At 40.0% G+C, this 20,510-nt stretch overlaps 1 protein-coding gene across 3 annotated transcripts in view; it reads right to left on the bottom strand.

Moving 5' to 3' along the window:
- Nucleotides 1–12,764: 12,764 nt before the first annotated feature.
- Nucleotides 12,765–20,510, bottom strand: part of LARP1B (La ribonucleoprotein 1B) — a 104,691-nt gene continuing 96,945 nt past the window's right edge. For 2 of the 3 annotated variants that reach the window (XM_073341095.1, XM_073341094.1), the window contains 3 exons: nt 16,159–16,268; nt 15,904–16,031; nt 12,765–14,818 (listed from right to left, as the gene is read on the bottom strand). In XM_073341095.1, coding sequence (XP_073197196.1) covers nt 14,573–14,818; nt 15,904–16,031; nt 16,159–16,268 — 484 coding nt within the window. In that variant the 3' untranslated portion in view covers nt 12,765–14,572. The remainder of the gene's footprint in view (nt 14,819–15,903; nt 16,032–16,158; nt 16,269–20,510) is intronic. The other variant, XR_012158553.1, reaches the window with a different exon arrangement.

Here is a 20,510-nt window from a genome sequence, read left to right as displayed (position 1 = left end):
TTGCACTGCCATTGAATAAAACTATTATACCCTCATTTATGAGGAATCTTAAATAAGATTTATTCAGGTAAACTTTGGTTTAAATAAATGTGTGAACTATAATGCATTATGGTTCAAGAATATAAACTGACACATAACACTGAAGCATTCCAGGGAATTGGTATAATACCCACTAAGCTAACAAGATATGTCCACTATTAGATGAAATAGCTGAACTATCAGTTTAAGAAATTTCATTGTTTTTAATCCCTTCTTTCAGCATATGAAATGCATGGTTCTTTGTTATCCAGTCAGTGGCAAGTTGCATCAAAACTAAACATTTAATTGGAACGAATTTTATGAAAGCTTGTCTTGCTTTACTGATTCATGTGGCACTAGTAGACCCTATTAAGGGAATAAGTAAACCCTAATCAGTTGTTACTTTACTGTGTCTACCAGAACCTTATACATGAGCAGGGTCCTTTTGTCCAACATTGCAGGACAACTCTAAACCATGCGAAGGGTGGATGTGAGTATGTTTAAGTCTCACTTTCCATTTTTTGTGTGATACTTGTTCCTTGTAGAAATTAGAAATCACTTAACCTTCCATTCCACAGTTGTAAGCCCCACTTACAACTTTTTCCCACTCCAATAATTAAAATTATGAGTCTGTTTGAAAGAAATGAGCAACTTGTGTTCTGTAGGTAAGTCCGTTGTTCTAACTACTAGTGTATTTTACAATCACAAATAGCATTCAGTACGGCTACTCACAGGGAGTAGAGTTCATGCTAATCCAGACAACTTGCTATAGCACTCTTCAAGACAAGTTACAAAACAAGATGCTGTTAAAGCTTCTGTCTATGCCTAATACAGAAGTGTTAAAGGGAGTTCATAGCATCTGCACTCAAGGTGTGGGTTTGGACCATGCTAGTGCTGGCAAACTACTCTACAAATCATTTGCAGAAGCCTGTTGGGGTAGTGCAGTCAATTTGTTTAAAATGCAAGTAAGTAGTGTAGCAAATTCCATCACACTTTATTACTATACAATTGAGAATACATAAACCCCTTAAATTCTGCTCCTAAAAACTCTCCCTTAAACTCACTTGATCAGAGGCCTTAACATAAACATCAAAAGTTAGTAATTTATCACACCAAAGACAACTGCAGATTTTTTTTTTTAAGTTAGTGACTGTTAAACACCAGTTGTATTACAGTAACTTTCATGGCTCTTGGATTTTTTCCCCTTTTTGACTTGACTAGAGCTCTAGACTTGTCATAAGGTACATTAGCACTATTCATCTTACTTAAAAAAACACTGCATCCCTGACTTTAGTCAGTAAATCCATGTTTACATTATAGGGAAGTTCCCTAATCATTTCTTTAGGCACCAAAATTACTGGCCTATAATTCAGACCTTACAACAACTGTTCCTCTGTTACCTTACATGAATGAGAGTTTCAATTAACTTGTATCTAGAACTGGGTAGGCTTAAATTGTGTAACCCAATGGTAGGTGGATCAGACCTCTGACAGGTACCTCAAGTTTGTTTTTTTTAAAACCACTTTGGCAATGCTTGTACAGTTTGTCATGCCAAAAAAGTCATCTGAATAAAATTGTTAGTAGTGTGCAAGAGGATACAATAGAATGGTTTGTACTTTTCACTTACAGCATTTCATTTTGCAAATACTGATGAATCAAGCCACATTACCCCCACCATCTAGAGAAGCCTTGACTGTAGCCACCCTGGCACAGGTAGACCTCCTGTGTAACAACTGCAAGTTGTCTCTCCTGTTTCTAAAGAGCACCTACATGCTGCACATAAATTAGTCCATATAGACCCTGTATAACTAACATTTAATGTTAACAGACCAATTAATGAAGTCTGTTAGACTTTAGAAATCACACCCCAGTAGAGTCCATTACCCCATCATGTGGAAAACCCTGTGATTTCTTGCACCAGTGCTTCAGTAGATTTGGCTCCAGGAGTGGATGCTGTAGGATGTTTGTCCGTATTGTCTAACCCTGCACAGTGGTAAAAACAGTTCAGCTAGTCTCTTGTATACAGTACAGCTATCACTCTTGCTATTTAAGATGTTGCCTATACACAAGCAGATTGATGCGGTTTAGTTTTTTTTCCTGTTGCAGAATACTACATGTGTACAGATACTAAAACTTTTGCCTTTTTTAAAATTTATATATAGTGAACTAGATTCAGTTCAGTTTTTAAAGCTGCAAGAGTTCACACTGCAATACATGGTGAAACAGGAGAAACATTTCAAAAACTTACAAGCTAAAAGTGGTAACCTAAAAACTACATAATGGTCCCGCTAGGGCAGAAAGATACCCAATTCCTGAAAGCAAAACTTAAGACTTTCTATTTGTCAATAGGGGATTATACATCCTATACTACCATCAGTGGACAGTGCTCTGTTGCATTAGTGCAACTTCATGTACTTCAATAGATATAATAGGTGTAAGAACAATTAGATCCATTCTGTTCAAAGTGATTAACATTGGAAACTTCTTAAAAGGTATCAAATTCATAGCTCTTAAAAAAAGTGTTTAGTATGTTTTTCATTGAACAACTCTAACAAACCACTGCAGGCATACAATAATTGGGAAATGTAAAAGGAAACATTGACATCTTGGAAACTTAACTCAGATCGCTATTTAGCCTACTGTAATTAAAGAACCTGCAGACTGCCATTTTGTGAAGTGAGTTTTCTACCTCTTGTGACAATGGTATCCATGGTGCACCGTATTATGTCATCCAGGGAGAAGAGCATGTGGAATATGATTAAAACTGACTGAAGAATAGCAGACCCAAATGTAGCATCCACTCCAAAGCATAGTATTTTGAACATGGGGAGGTTTGTGGCAGATTTCTGCAATAGGGATGCCATTCAATGGGGCAAAAGAAACAGACATCTTGTGGAAAGCTATAATTCTTCTAGTGCTTGCACATGTCCATTCCAATGGAAGTGTCTGCACACATGCGTGTACACCCCACGCATAGTTGCCAGAATTTTTTCCCCTAATGGTATCCATAGAGTCTGCTCCAGTGCCCTCTGGTGTCACACACTCATAGCATCCTTATAAAGGGCCTCCCTGACCCTGCATCCCCTCAGTTCCTTCTTACTGCCTGATTATTGCTGGAACAACTCCTTGTTGCTTCAGGCAAATTTCCAAGTGGTTTTCCCATTATTTCTTTTCTTTTCCAGTGTATATAGTTACAGTAGTGATGGTTGCTGGACTCCTTTGTGCTTAGTAAGCAAGGTTCGTCCACTTCTGGTGGTGGGGCATGCCTCAGTCACCGGGCTTCAAGCCCTGCACTGCCTGCAGCACATCGCATTTTAATCCCTGCAATATTGGATTCTGTGTTTTCAAGCTGCCTGTCCCACTTCTTTGATGCCTGGACTTGCATTACTTCAGACTGTTGGGTACCTCAGCATAATAGAAGTGGGATGCACCCTCCAGTTTCTGTCAACCCCACCTTCCCCCCTCCACCCCATTCCTCTTCAGGGACCCTTCTCACAAGCAACTGTTGGAAGAAGTCATCCAATCCCTCCTTCGGGTGGGAGCCATAATAGAGGTTCCGTGTCACTTAAGAGGAAAGAAATTTTATTCCCATTATTTCCTAATACTGAAAGTCAAGGATGGTCTCAGACCTATCCTAAAACTGTGTCATCTCAACTACTATCTCAAACTAAGTTCTGGATGGTCTCCCTGGCTTCCATCATTCCCTCTCTGGATCCGGGCCCTTGGTATGCTGCCCTCAATTTAAAAGGATGCAAAGTTCCACATATCAATTTTCCACCAGTTCTGTTCCCTGCAAGGCAACAGCGCAGGGTCTCTTACAGACGCCTTCCTGCTATCATGGGCAGATCACCTATATTATGCTTTTCCTCCTATCCCAATGATACACAAGGTTCTAATGAAGATCAAGCAGGATTGGGCACGGGTCAGTCTCATAGCCCTAGCATGGCACAGGCAGCATTGGTTCACAACCCTGTTAGGCCTCTCGATGGAAACCCTGCTCCTGCTTCCGCTAAACCCAGATCTGATCTCCTGAGACCACGGGCAGCTGCTCCACCCTCTTAATCTGATGGCCTGGAAACTCCATGGCTGAATCCCAAGGAGCAAGCTTGCTCAGAGCAAGTCTGTAGAGTTCTTCTAGAAGTAGAAAACCCTCCACCAGGACCACTTATCTTGCAAAATGGAAGTGATTCTCCCTCTAATCCTGCCAAGGTGGAGTTCTGCCCAATCCCCATTGCAATTTATATTGGAATATTTTTTGCATCTGAAACAGGATCTAGCTATTTCTTCAGCCAAAGTCCACCTAGCAATGGTATCGGCCTTCCATCCCTGGCTTGACAACCAGTCTGTTTTTTCACAGAAGATGGTAATCTGTTTTCTTAAAGCCCTGGAGAGGTTATTCCCCCACTTAAGAGAGCCTGTTCCTCCCTGGGATCTAAACCTCATCCTGTCAAAGCTTATGGGTTCCCCGTTCGAGCTGCTGGCAATGTGCTCGTTGATGCACCTCTCCTGGAAAGCAGCTTTCTTAGTGGTCACCACCTCAGGCAGAAGGGTTTCGGAGATCTGTGCCCTCACATTGGAGCCCCCATATACAATCTTCTTTAAGGATAAGGTGCAGCTGTGCCTTCATCCGGAATTCCTCCCAAAAGTAGTTTTGCAATTCCATTGCAGTTAAGCAACCTACCAGTTGTCTTCCCAAAGCCACGTACAAATAAGGAGGGGCAACCTCTACACTCCTTGATGTTAGATGTGCCCTGGCATTTATATACAAAGAACCAAGCCATTTTGCAGATCAACCCTGCTGTTCACAGCAATAGCAGAGAGGATAAAAGGCCTTCCCATCTCCGCCCAGAGAATCTCATCCTGGATTACATCATGAATTCACGCATGCTACGAACTGGCAGGCAAACCTGACAGCTCATTCTACAAGATCACAGGCCTCCTAGTCTGCTTTCTTAGCACAAGTCCCATTCAGAACATCTTCAGGGCAGCAACCTGGTCTTCAGTGCACGTGTTCTCAATGTACTATGCCATCACCCAGCAAGCCAGAGAGAATGCCAACTTCGGCCCCATAGTCTTGCAGGCAGCTTGTTCCTGAACTCTGTGCCCACTTCCTGTGCAACTGCTTGAGAGTCACCTACATTGGAATAGACATGTGCAAGCATTCGAAGAAGAACCAGTTACTAACCTTTCTGTAACTATTTTTTGAGATGTGTTGCACATGTCCATTCCAAAACCCACCTTCCTTCCCCTCTTATCGGAGTCAGAGGGTAAGAGGAAACTGAGGGGGTGCAGGGTTGGCAAGGCTGTTTATACCAGCTCTGAACATGTGGCACCAGAGGGTGCTGGAGCTGACCTGACAGATGCCACTCAGGGAAAAAGTCGACCAACTGTGCTCAGGACACGCACACACCTGCATTGGAATGGACACGTGCAATACATCTCAAAGAACAACAGCTACAGAAAGGTTAGTAAAAGTTTTTGCTCGCAGGCTGTCTGACACCAGCAATTTGTAGCGGGACAGAATACAACTGGAAACCCCTTTAGACTCTGTGGACACAGGTGTACCTTTAACCGTGTCCAAAATGGGGGGGGGAGGGGGGAGGAAAAATCAAATAGCTCTAGTCCTGTCCAAACAGAAAGCTAAAGTCCTCCAAATATTCAAGGTGTGAAGGTTCTGGATGAGGTTTAGGGTGAAAAACCAGAAGATGAATAGTCTGGTGTGATGTTAGGTAAGAACCCAGGATGTGGGCAGAGGGATACCTTGTCTTTAAAGAAAAGAGCATGGAGGGTGGTGGTCAGCCATCCAAGTACTTAACTTACCAACTCTCCAACCAGAAATGATATAGCCACAAAAAAAGTGGTTTTCAGGGATAGGTGTAAAAATGAAGACACAGCCAGAGTTTCAAAGGGAAGCTTCATCATAGAGGTGACAATTAAGTTCAAATCCCAGGTTGGGATGAGTTCCTTGATATTTGGAAACAGGTTAGATAGCCCTATAATAAATTTAGAAGCAAGCATATTTGATTGCCATGAGCATCAGCAAGTTGATATGGAGTGTAGATTGTGGTCAGACCATCTGCCCTCAACAGTATGGTGCTGTAGGGGAGTTCACCATCCTAAAAGGGAGGCATCTGTAGCTATGGGATGTCAGGAAATGGATAGTTGAAAGGGACTCGTCAGCAGACCTTCTGTGGATTTTAGCACATGCTGAGGAATGGAGAGTACCTTTCAAACTGTCTCTGTTGGGGTATAAATGTCCTGAGCCAAGCCTGGAAATAGCAGAAGTGTAAGTGGGAATGTAGCACAATGAAGACAGATGCCACCATGTGACTGAGGAGCTGCAAAGGCTCAATAGGACACGTGTAATCAAATGTGTCAGAATAAGAAATCTGTCTTCCAGTAGGTAAGCTCTGGATGTTGTATTTGCTGAGCACATAAGAGAGGACTTCTCAATGTTGAATTGAAGTCCTAGCATGATGAACAGAGCTGAAGCTCTCTTGATGGCAACCTGGACCTCAATGCAAGAGCATCCTTTAAGCAGTCAGTCATTGAGGTAAGGGAAGACTATGCCTCCCCAGCAATGAAGCAGAGTGGCGACAATTGCCATAACCTTTGCAAACATCCCGGGGGCAGTAGAGAGCCTGAAGGAAAGCACTCAATACTGAAAGTGCTTTTGACTGATGACAGATCACAGAAACCTCTTGTGAGAAGGATGGATCACAATATGAAAATATGTATCTTGTAGTTTGAGGGTTGTGAACCAATCCCTAGGATCTAGAGATGGTATGATAGCTGTGAGTGTTACTATCCTTGAGTCTTGAAGTGTCCCTTGAGGAAAAAGCTCCAGGACAATCAGGCTGAAGTAGATGAACAACCTTGGATAGAATATTTTGAATCAGAAGAGCTGTTGTCTTCTGGACAATCCAGAAAAGGGGGCGGGCATAGATACAGGTGGAGGAGCAGATTATCTGACAGTTTGCATGGGTACCAGGGAACCACAAATCTCTTTTGCACAATAGTCAAGAAGGTGATCGAGCTGCAGAACTAGACAGTGTGTTGAGGTCACTTAAACTGATATACAGTAGGGTATCTGGGCTTGGATCTGATACAGGTTGGAGGGAGTCCCTGTCTGTCCTGTAATGACTCTTGAATCCCAAGCAAATCTTGCACTTAGATAGCACATAAGTATCCTCCGAACAGTGGATATGGTGCAAGTGGCCATCACTAACTGGGATGGACTCCTACCAATTGAGGCAATAATTACATCCTGGGAATTTAGGCATACCCCTAGGAAAAAAGGTCTTCAGTAAAGGAGAGAGGGTACAGCGTCCCGAAACTTTTGCCCCCTTTAACTAAACTAAACCTATTAAAAATAAAACTTAGTCCGTTTAATCTCTAGTAGTCCTAAGTAAAGATTCAATAAACACCTAGCAAAGCAAGTGAGCACTACTGAACGCTCTGTCTCAGGCACAGATGGTTGAAAAAGAACTGGATCTGGTTCATCTGTCATAGCCCTTAATGCCCTTTGTATGGGGCCTGAGAATAGCTAGGGTGTGCATGTGCAGCTGAAAATTTCTGATCCAAGGCACATGCGAAAATTAAGATTTAAAGACTACACTTGAGGCTTGATTTGCAGATTTACTCTTTGCTCTCACTCTGTGCAGAACATTAGCCTCCTTTGTTTATCAAACAGCAATGCTGTTCCAACGGTCTCTTTCCCATCCCAAAATGTTTTACATGTCTTCTGAACAACATTCATGCAGGCACTGGAATGAGCTGATTTTTTAAATGAGTTTTTTAATACTTTTAACAAATTTCACAACGAGTTTCACCATGATGGGCCAAATTCACTGCTGGACTAAATGACTAGCGGATCTTAAACATAAAAAAGAAGCTTACAAGAAGTGGAAGGTTGGACATATGACCAGGGAAGAGTATAAAAATATTGCTCGGGCATGTAGGAATGAAATCAGGAGGGCCAAATCGCACCTGGAGCTGCAGCTAGCGAGAGATGTTAAGAGTAACAAGAAGGGTTTCTTCAGGTATGTTGGCAACAAGAAGAAAGCCAAGGAAAGTGTGGGCCCCTTAATGAATGAGGGAGGCAACCTAGTGACAGAGGATGTGGAAAAAGCTAATGTACTCAATGCTTTTTTTGCCTCTGTCTTCACGAACAAGGTCAGCTCCCAGACTGCTGCGCTGGGCATCACAACATGGGGAATAGATGGCCAGCCCTCTGTGGAGAAAGAGGTGGTTAGGGACTATTTAGAAAAGCTGGACGTGCACAAGTCCATGGGGCTGGACGAGTTGCATCCGAGAGTGCTAAAGGAACTGGCGGCTGTGATTGCAGAGCCATTGGCCATTATCTTTGAAAACTCATGGCGAACGGGGGAAGTCCTGGATGACTGGAAAAAGGCTAATGTAGTGCCAATCTTTAAAAAAGGGAAGAAGGAGGATCCTGGGAACTACAGGCCAGTCAGCCTCACTTCAGTTCCCGGAAAAATCATGGAGCAGATCCTCAAAGAATCAATGCTGAAGCACTTAGAGGAGAGAAAAGTGATCAGGAACAGTCAGCATGGATTCACCAAGGGAAGGCCATGCCTGACTAATCTAATTGCCTTCTATGATGAGATAACTGGTTCTGTGGATGAAGGGAAAGCAGTGGATGTATTGTATCTTGACTTTAGCAAAGCTTTTGACATGGTCTCCCACAGTATTCTTGTCAGCAAGTTAAAGAAGTACGGGCTGGATGAATGCACTATAAGGTGGGTAGAAAGTTGGCTAGATTGTCGGGCTGAACGGGTAGTGATCAATGGCTCCATGTCTAGTTGGCAGCTGGTGTCAAGTGGAGTGCCCAGGGGTCGGTCCTGGGGCCGGTTTTGTTCAATATCTTCATAAATGATCTGGAGGATGGTGTGGATTGCACTCTCAGCAAATTTGCGGATGATACTAAACTGGGAGGAGTGGTAGATATGCTGGAGGGCAGGGATAGGATACAGAGGGACCTAGACAAATTGGAGGATTGGGCCAAAAGAAATCTGATGAGGTTCAATAAGGATAAGTGCAGGGTCCTGCACTTAGGACGGAAGAACCCAATGCACAGCTACAGACTAGGGACCGAATGGCTAGGCAGCAGTTCTGCGGAAAAGGACCTAGGGGTGACAGTGGACGAGAAGCTGGATATGAGTCAGTAGTGTGCCCTTGTTGCCAAGAAGGCCAATGGCATTTTGGGATGTATAAGTAAGGGCATAGCGAGCAGATCGAGGGACGTGATCGTCCCCCTCTATCCGACATTGGTGAGGCCTCATCTGGAGTACTGTGTCCAGTTTTGGGCCCCACACTACAAGAAGGATGTGGATAAATTGGAAAGAGTCCAGCGAAGGGCAACAAAAATGATTAGGGGTCTGGAACACATGACTTATGAGGAGAGGCTGAGGGAACTGGGATTGTTTAGTCTGCGGAAGAGAAGAATGAGGGGCGATTTGATAGCTGCTTTCAACTACCCGAGAGGTGGTTCCAGAGAGGATGGTTCTAGACTATTCTCAGTGGTAGAAGAGGACAGGACAAGGAGTAATGGTCTCAAGTTGCAGGGGGGGAGGTTTAGGGTGGATATTAGGAAAAACCTTTTCACTAGGAGGGTGGTGAAACACTGGAATGCATTGCCTAGGGAGGTGGTGGAATCTCCTTCCTTAGAAGTTTTTAAGGTCAGGCTTGACAAAGCCCTGGCTGGGATGATTTAATTGGGGATTGGTCCTGCTTTTGAGGAGGGGGTTGGACTAGATGACCTCCTGAGGTCCCTTCCAACCCTGATATTCTATGATTCTATGACTAAAGTTTTTTCTCCAGCTGTGAATTTGGGCCTAGGGTATACGTTTGAATTCATTCAATCACTATTGAGTTAAAAGCCCTTGTACCCTCCATGCATCCATCATTTGATTATAGATGGCCCACATTTTAACTCCTTATCCAACTCATTCTATTCAACATGCCATTACAGCTCCGTTCTATGCAGGGAATGGGATCTTTGAAACTGATGCTGCTCAAAGTAAGCCAAGTAAAAACTTCCCAGGAAAAACAAAACATATCTACAATTTTACAAGATGCTAAAAGAGTTCTAGATTCCTGCTTCCTCAAAAACAAACATTTCATTTCATTTGTTTTGTTCATTGTTTCAAAAACATTGTTTTTCTGCATAAAGTTTAAATTCTTCATCCTCATTTTCAAAGTGCTGTTCCAACACTACGCTTGCATTCCTCTTTAATTAACTTCCCATCTCAGGACCTATAGTCACTCTTCTTGCCTAGATACTCCTTTAACCCCTCCCACTTGGATCCTGGTGCTCTTTTCAAACTGCCTTTTGACTGGAATAACCTTTTCCTTTTCATAGAGTCCTATGACAGAAGGGGCCATTGTGATGAACTAATCTGACCTGTGTAACACACCCTATAGAACTTCCCCAATATAATTTCTAGAGCATCTTTTAGAAAAACATCCATTCTTGATTTTAAAAGTGCCAGTGATGGAGAATCAATCACAATCCTTGGTAAATTGTTTCAGTAGTTAATTACTCTCGCTGTTAATAATTTACACCTTGCTTCAACTTCCAGCCACATTGGAACATTTTACACCTTTCTTTGCTAGACTGAAGAGCCCATTAAATATTTGCCCCCAATATAGGTACTTAGATTGCAATCAAGTTACCTCTTAACCTTCTCTTTAAGACAAACAGATTGAGCTCTTTGAGTCTATCACTAAGGCCTGGTCTACAATGAGGGGTGGGGTGGGGGAAATCTATCTAAGTTACGCAACTTCAGCTAGTGGATAACGTGAACAACATAGCTGAAGTCGACGTACTTAGATCTGCTCACCGCGGTGTCTTCACTGCGGTGAGTTGACAGCTGACGCTGCCCCATCAACTCCGCCTGTGCCTCTCGCTCCGGTGGAGTACTGGAGTCGGGAGAGCGCTCGGTGGTCAGTTTATCACGTCAAGATTGGATGCAATAAAGAGACTCTTGCTGGATCGATTGCTGCCCGTCGATCCTGTGGGTAATGTAGACAACCCCTAAGGTATGTTTTTTAATCATTTAATCATTTTCATGACTTTTCTCTCTGAATCCGCTCTAATTTACCCACATCCTTCTTGAATTGTGGACATCAGAATTGGATAAAGTATTCTAGCAGTGGTAGCAGCAGTGCCAAATACAGAGGTAAAATAGCCACTTCTCCTACTCAAGATTACAGCTGATGCATCTGAGGGCTGTGCAGTAGCCACAGAATCAGACTGGGAGCTCATGTTCAGCTGATTATTCACCATGACCCCCAAATCTTTTTCTGAGTCACTGCTTCTTTTGCAGAAGGTGTCTGTCTCTACTTTAAAATCCTCCCTTTAAAACCTACTACCCTTTGCCTGACTTTGCACATCTATTTTACCGTTGCCACATTCACAAAAAAATGTTTAAAAGAAATTTTAGATATCAATATCCCCCCTCCCCGCATTTTTTTTCTTATTTGTTCTTTTCCTTATCCCTACTGCGTAATATCATTTCCTGCACTTGTCTAATATAAATGAAAGGCCTTTGGGCAGTGACTGAATTAGTTCTGTACAGTACTAGAGAAACTTATGTCACTACCTAAATATTAAATAGTAAACTGGAGTTTTAAAAGTTATTGATTTTGTACATCAGAGCTGCAACAACTTCAAAGGCTTCCACTCAGTGCACAGAATCAAGCAGGAATAGTTCTTTGAAAAGAAGTGCTGCAAATTGAGCTAAGTATGCATTTTGGGCTAGCTTAATTACAGCATTAAGCCCCAAGCAGCAGCATGAGCCAAAAGCTAACATCTAGACTGAAAGGCAGATTGCTGTTGAATTAGTTTGAGAAACTTTTCTTTCAAATGAAGAGGCAGAGTTTGAAGCTTTTCATCAACTATATATGATTCAGTCAACTCACAATATTCTAAGAGCTGGAAAGATCAGAAATTCAAGAGATGGCAGATCCCAGGTATGTATACTAAATTGTAAGATTATTTACAACAGGGATTTGTAAAAAAAATAGGACATTTGTCCAAACAATTTAACTACTTGGATTCCTACATTTTTAGGAATTTTATAAACATACCATACTCCAAGTTACACAGTCAGTCAATCTCGTGTTGAAGACAGTAAGCTACATCTTCCACCTCAAGAAAAGTAGGTGTACTGCTTGCTACTTACAAAAAGTCATATCCACTTCTGCAACAGTGCTTTCTTACCATTCACACATTTTCTCCAGGAAAAAGTAACTTTAAATCATGGAATTCCACTAAAATATATGCAATACATTTCAACTAAGAATTATTCCCAATGTTGGGTATTATCTGATACTGGTGACGGTGTATATACTGGACACTCAGAAGGAGTTATAGGGAGAGATATGGTGCTGCAATTATAGATGGTTGCAGGAGGGAGTTGTATTTGTTTTTGAGGGAAAAAGAAGAAGCTAATCCATATCAAAGTCTTCTGCTTAGGGCCATGTTTAGCATGTTACCTGCCTCTGTTTTAAACCAAAAACAGGATGATATGAAAATGATTCTATCAAAACTGCAGAAAACTGGTTATGAATTGGAGAATCAAGCCATTCCTAATTTTAACAAGATTAAATTTCATAACAAATACCTTCACTCACCTATAAAAGTAAAGTTGATATAAGTCTACAATCTTAGCTTTAAACAAGGTTTTCATGTATAATTTTACAGATCACAAACAACACAATTGGGGTTTTTGATATTTTTATAAAATTTGCAAAGATATACGACAAATTACACACACTGAATGCTAAATATTCAAAGTCTATTACTTGTATATACAGTTTCAATCCAAATTTACATTTGCATCATTTTCATGGATAGAAAGAGGCATGGATCAAACATAGGTATGAGATATATGACTAGTATGTTGAAAAGATGCTATTTAAAATGTTCATTTGTATCAATTCCTATTATGTTAGTTCCTATTTTCCTTTTAAAATAAGTTACTTCTAAAAGGCTCAATTTTGTATTGAAATTACTCTAACTACTAGGAAGGCCACTGCTATATACTCATTTACAAGTGCGTGTGTGTTCATAATTGTTGTATTCAGATTCGCAAGCTAACTTGACTGAAATTTTAATGGACTTGAAGTTGCATCAACTTCTAAAATCCACTGCAAATTTAAAACTCATTCTTTGGATGTTGACACCTCCCTCCCAGTATTAAGGCATCAGTGTTAGACATTACTTCTAGTTATAAAGTTAACTGAAGGCTGTTTGGCAGTTAACAAGTATAGCAAAAAATAACTCATTCCTATCTTCCCACCTACCTTAGAAAGAAGTCATTTCCTCAGTTCTACTAAATCTTTAAATCAAAATAAATGAAGTTAGTAAGTAATTACAGGTGACAAAACTCGTGATTTTACTCGTATCCCAACACTAAAAATGAATGTTTATTTGAATTGTTTACATTTAATGAAACTAATGTCTTGACCAGTTTGTTGAAATCTCATTTAGTCTTATAGCTAGCAGAATTTTAAATTATAACTTCATTTACATACATTCTAAAATAGAAAAACAAATTTAGAATGCATACTTTAATTTTTAAATTTGTCTCAAAAGTAAAACTAAATATTTGAGTTGAAATTAAAATCTTTAAAAAAAATTGATCTGCTATACCTCTCGTAGCACACTTTATAACCATGAAATAGAGAGAAATGAAAAAACAAGAACCCTATGAAACTGAGGATGATTTGAATGTTATTTGCTATTTTAGCAACCTGCAAAAACTGCAGATATTTAGTGAATTTAGGACAGTACATAAATCAACATACCCACTTTCCCCTTCTGCTCACAATCATATAAAAACAAGTGTTGAACACTTCCTTAAAACTAAACCTGCTGATGTCCACTCAGAAAACTCCACACCTAACAAAACACTAACTATGGAGATCCTGAAATAAAAAATAGAAAGCAAAATAATTAAATAGAATCCAGAAGCGCACACAGTTCCGTACAGCTTCACATCCGTAAAGGTGCTTTTACTTTTTACAAAAAAGCAAATTTTTTTTATAGTTATATATGTAAGAAGGAGCCTACAAACTTAGATCCTTTCTGTAATTTAAAAAAATATACACTCTTTTGGCTTTGATACGTACAATTAATAATTCATAATGGGGAAATTAGGTGAAGAAAGCTCAGTAAGTAACATGGATATGTAGTATCTTCTTTAAGAAGTATGAGCTAAAATGTAAGGCATCCCCAAAATAGTTTTTGCATATAGTATAAGAATGCCATTTTTGTAAACAATAGCTCAAGGAAAGCAATACTGAAACCATAGACATTTTCCTAGAAACCCTTTGATGATCTCAGAACCAGCCACCCCCGACCATGGGAAATGTTTTTGAACTTACTTGTGAAAGAGAAAATGCAATCCTTTGTCTTCCCACACATTTGTTTTTTAATCAAGCATTAGAACAGTTCCCCCTGAAAATTTCTGAACTAAAATATTGATGTAAAAGTTGACCTCAAGAGCACTAACTTGTCTTAAGTCTATTTTTCAGATATGTCACCTTCTGTTGATTTTGTGGCAGCACTGTTCTTGCTTAAATTGTCAATTGATTCCTGCGCAGTATTCCCATCATGAAAGTTTACTGGGATCTGAAACTGATTGTCAGCTGTGGTTTCAGAAGCAATTAGAGTCTTAGAAGAGGATGTAGGCTGATGTCTATGCCAACCACTCTCCTCACCTACTGAAGCTGAAGGTCTTTTTCTCCCAGATATTTCACTAAGAGGAGGCTGAAAACATTAATTTAACCAGTTTAGTATTTTTTCTACAAGTATGGATATTACTACTTTTACTTTCATTGTGGAAGATCCAACTAGAATGACATGTTTAAAACGTAGGAAGACTAACCCACTAAAACTTAGTGCCATTGTTACGAAAAAATCTTTAACTCTTAAACTCAGTAGTGTTCTAGGTTCTTTATAGACAACATCCATGCCCCCAAAGATTATATAGTCTAATTGAATTTCAAGATAGGTATTTGACTGTCCTGGCATTTTAAAAAAAAACCTCAAGCATGAAAAGAATAACCCACAACAAAATATGTGCTAACTGTTAAGAGAAACATGAATTAAACAAAACGGTCACACACTAATGGTCTGGTGGTTCATAAGGTCCCCACCCTGTGCACTGAGCACCATCACCTACCCCCAAATCACTGAGTTGGGAGCACACAGCACCTACAGGAACATTAATTGGCTACCCAACATCACAGTCTTAATGCCCAGCCATTTATGGAAAACTAACATTACATGAAAAAGCACAGTCTTCCTTTATACCAGGGGACAGACTCACAAACAGCAACTGAAGTCAGTAAACACTAAATAGTAAGTGTGATGGCTGTCAGTGCAGTTCAGTGACAACTGCTCAGTGGACATTCTTGACTTACTGTATTCTTATAACTAGCTGTTAAGAGATTACCTACACTAAGAGCACTAATTACAGATACAGTCAGGTAATTAAAAACAAAAATGTCCTTACTTATTAGTTTAAGTTTATTAAATTGAACATTTTCTAAATCTATTTTTTTCCCCATTAGTTCTATTTAGTGTTGGCATTTCACTCATCCTAGACAGTGAAAATGGATTAATTGGTTTCAATTTTGTTTAGTTTCACATTCTGGCTTCTTGTACTATGCTGCAAACATTACAAAATTAACAAATCTAAACGAAACTATTTTATTTAAATGTAAAAAAAATAATGAAAACATATCAGTTTTTAAGATTTGCAGAATTGTGTTTCCACAAACCCTAAATTACCTGATAGTGTTCCTTTAGCAATAGAACACTGAATGCTTTAACAGAGCTTACAAACTCACATCAACTCTGAAGTCCTCCAGTCTCTTAAAGTTACAAAGGTATTCCTGCAGTTTGGGGTCAATGGGTGGAGTTTTGGATTGAGAGTATTTCAGATAAGCCCAAAACTTTTCTAATCCATAAAGCTGACCTAATAGCAAAAAAGATCATTGTCAGTTTTACAAGTTATAAAAAAGTAGTATTAAGTACCTAACTGTAAATAGGTAATTTCTCACAATTCCCCCTATCTTTAGAGAGCCTTAAGAAATGGGAATTACCAGATTCATAGTCTTTTTTTGTTTCTTCTTGGAAGTCCTTGAAGATCTCTTGTCTGAATTTTTTTTCCAAACCATAGCTGTAAAATCTAAACAAGCATTCCAATCCATACCTGCAAACAGAGAATAATGATTTAAAGAAATAGTCTAAATTCATATTACACTTCCTCAAGGGATGTAAATGTTATTGGAGTTCTGTCCTTCCCCTCTATACTTGAGTAAAAATTAAGTACCATGGTTTAAATTTCTTTCCTACCCATCTAATCCCTTCGTTCCCTCCATCCATTTTTACTTCTAAATTTTTCTCAACGTTGTAAATATTCAAGGAGTCAAACAAAAGAACAGCTCTTATAAAAACATATTACTGACAATGGATCTCAGATGGTCCGTCAGCTCCCACAACAATTGTGTGTGCATCCAAGTGGAAGACAGATTGATGCTTTGTTTTCCTGTCGATGGATATTTTTAACTTTGCAGTGAGGAAACGGGCAGAATACTTTAAAGATGCCATGAGCTGGTTCACTTCATTCTCTACACATTCTCCTCCACTTTGAACCAAGCGCTTTGTGGAATAATCTCCACCCATAACACGTCAGTCACTTGACTCCTTGAGCTTCTGGAGAAGTCAAACGTATGGAATCTGTAGATGCTAAGCAAGGACTTCAGATTTTCTTTACTCCTTCATTACTTGGAGACATTTTCAACAAGATTTTGCACTTAAACCTGCCATGACACACTCCCTTGAAATACAGTGTAATCGTTTATTAAATTCCAACAATATACCCGTCACTGATACTAGACAAATAGTCTCTGCCTTCTTGCTTACAGTCTAAAAAATTAAGACAGCGTGTCAGACAAGTTCCTTGAAACCACTGAACTGCTGTTTTGTACATCTTCACTTCTCCCAAATCCAGAGAAATCTATCTAAACTCAAAATCCCAGTTTTAAGTAAGTTATACCAGAGAAATATTATTGGAATATTTTCTGTTTTTTTAGTAGTCTGAGTACTGAACTAACAAGTTTGTTCTTTTTCTGACTCCCTATATAGCCGTGGGCAAGTTATCGCTCTTTTTTTTAAAAAAAATATAGTCTACCTTAAGCAGAAGTTATGAACCAGATCCAGAAGTCACTTGGTGAAATTCTAGGTCCTTGTTATGCAGGAGGTCAGACTAGATGAACCAAATGGTTCCCTCTGGCCTTAAAAAAATCTATGAATCTAAGCAGCAGCAGCATCTCTACCTCATTCCTCACATTCAGTGAAATGGGTAATACTTACTCTACCTACCTTATTGTGAGGATTAGTGTTGATGTAATACTTTCCAATTACAGATGTGAAGGAATATTATATACTACATTAAAGGATTTGGATGAAGCACTATCATGCGCAGGGGAAAAAATCTTTCATGGATAAATCACAACTAGCGTGATCAGATCCTACATCCTACCTTCAGTATTATACCAAGTCTAAGCACTGCAAAAAATATGAAGACCACTGTTAGAACAAATGGAAAAATGAACTTTTGACTGTTAAGCTACATGGAAAGAATGAGCCAAGAAACTGCTTATACCACAAAAACTATCATCATGCAATTGTGCATTACCTGCAGAGTGAAAACATGCCGTAAGTATAAAGATCACTAACTCACTAAACTGTCCTAAGTATCAAAGTATCTGAACACTTAACTTTATAAAAAAACAAACTGACAGTCTATTTTGTCATACTCTCTTTTCTCTCTCCATTTCCAGGAATAGGAGGGATGTGTTTTTCTTTTTCTCTTATCTTTATTATGCAAAAGAGCAAAGAAATGTGTTTTGCATTTTTTCTTTAGGACCTGTAGGGTTTATAGTCATTTTAGATCCTTTAAAAGGGAGTGTGGAGAGTTCCATCATCCTTGCAGTTATGTCAGGGTCAGAGGGAGGAAGAGAGCACATGCACCAGGCCTTGGTTATTTAAAGCCAGAACCTTAAAACCTGACTGATAAATGAGCACTCAGTGAAGTGACCAACACACCAGATGGATGTGTTCTTGTCAGCTTGTGTTGCTCAGTAGGCAGGCTGCTGTGTTCAGGAACAACTGCAGTTTACTTAGCATCTGCAGTTTCATTCCCAGATACACGGTGATACAGGAAGAGACTGGACTTCAATGTACAGGTTGCTGTGGCCCACAATTCATAAATCAAGATGAGGTGGAGTGTCCTGGACAACAGTAGGCAGAAGCAGTTCATTCTGGTTGTTACTATTTGGGTAACCAGCATCAGCAAGTTCACCAAGACTCATACCAATTTGATGATGGGAAAGCCTCTCGCTGACTGGTAAGGCATTAAGTAGTTCCTCAGAACACTTCACTCTCCTCATTAGCATCATCTACTTGTCCAGTTTTGCTTCAGTCAGCTGTTCTTCATCCAACAGCTGATCTCATTCAGGCTCGAGGATAGCTAGGAAACAGTACTTATCTTCATTTCGTAAGCACACAGTAGGGCCGAGTGTCTCTCCACACTGCTGGCATTTTAAAATCATGGTCTGACAGACAATAAATAGGATTTTGGAGAGCATGGAGCTTTACAGATTTTCACATATAAGCTCTGGATGTGCTGTTTCCATTTCCCAACACAATCCTCTGAATTCAGAGACTGAGGAATAGGAATCATACTAGCATTCTAATGCCCTACTATAACATTGAGAGTGAGCTAGCAACATTCCATACAATATTCTAGGATTGCATGTTCCTTCTTCTGCCAAATATTTTGAAGAACTTGGGAATTACACTAAATTGTGGTGGGTGTACATTACACCTAACTCCCCATACATCAGAGACATCTGTCACCAAATTTAAGAGCACCCAAGGACCTAGCAGAGTTTAATTACTTCTGGTGTTGTATCTGATAGCAAAAAGATCCATCACTGGATGACCCTTTCAAAGATTTACTTGGCTACCAAACTTCTGCTCATGGTGGCCTATGATTCTGTGACTTACTGGGCAGTGTGACTGGTCAGAGGCACAAATGAGGAAGACATTTTTATCTGAGATAAACCATTCCCAAAGACTTATTGCCTCTTGATATAAAAACAGAAGACCAAATACTTCTGGGATTTTAACAGTACATTACCACTATGTTACCTGTGAGAACTTGTCCCAACTTGCATTTGATCAGAGGAGCAACATTCAGAGAGCAATTTACAGGCCCAAAAGTTGTGTGCCATATGACCTCCATTAGTCTTCAAAGGTCTTGAATAACCAACAGGCCCAGATGAGTATCCCACAACCTAAACTGTGAATGTCCATTTTAATGAAGACAGAATTGATAGTGCAAAGGAAATCTCCAGCAAAACATGATCTAGATGGGACCATCACACCAGAAAAATGATATTTTCCAGAGGAGTCCAAATCCTGTCTAGATTGAAATAATGCATAGAGAGAGGAAATTCAATCAGCTTTTCTTTTGCTCCTTGAATCACTTGAGGGCCTACTTTTTCTTGAGCCTTGATGATAGCAGCAAAGAGGATACCATAGAGAAAAGATTACACAGATATCACCCAAGGGAATGTATTCAACATCAGGTAACAGACAAATTAATGGATTTCATTGTTATGACTTAGATCAGACGTTGGTATTGATGACTCAAGGAGTTTTTGGTCAGACTTAGCTGTTCCCTCCTTTTCTAAAGAACCTTGAGATTCCTATCCCTCTCACTTCAGACTTAGGGTGGAAAGAGTACAAAAAGCAGACAGCTGTGAGGTGAATGCCCAGATCTCCAAGGCATTTTTGGCTTTGGGCATGTTGGTCCATTAAAGGACTACTGCTGTAGTGAATAATGTGAAAAGCGATTACCTTTCCACTTGTACCATGACAAAGACCCAAGTTTACCAAGGCTTAGGATGTCATTGGTTTACCTACACTTTAACCTACTGTACACTGAAAGTATAATATAAAAAAAATAGAAAACAATGTAAGTGTTGCACAACAGAACATAATGAGGATGTGCTAGGGGACAGACCTTTCTATACCCACAGAATGCTCGGATCTATGATAAATGCAGGGGTGTTCCTTAACAGTTTTACTTCTACCCATGATTTTGTGGCTTGCGAGGCATAAGACAGGATTTTTAGAATATGAAATGAAGACAATTTCATGAAAATGAAACTTTTGATCTTTTCCAGATTAAGACGACATATGTTTTGAATCATAGCAATGTCAAGTCAAAGGTGTTGATGGCCACAGGGCGATCACTCCCACAAAAGAGAATTCTTCTGTTGTGCAGAGCCAGAATAGCAAGACCTCCGTACCTCTGGCAAAGAACGTGTGACCAGAAAAAAAGGAGACATGGGTGGGGCTCTTCTACCCTGCTAATTCCCAG

This window comes from Lepidochelys kempii, chromosome 4 (assembly GCF_965140265.1).
Source record: "Lepidochelys kempii isolate rLepKem1 chromosome 4, rLepKem1.hap2, whole genome shotgun sequence".
NCBI lineage: Eukaryota > Metazoa > Chordata > Testudines > Cheloniidae > Lepidochelys > Lepidochelys kempii.
This window is presented reverse-complemented; position numbering and strand designations above follow the sequence as displayed.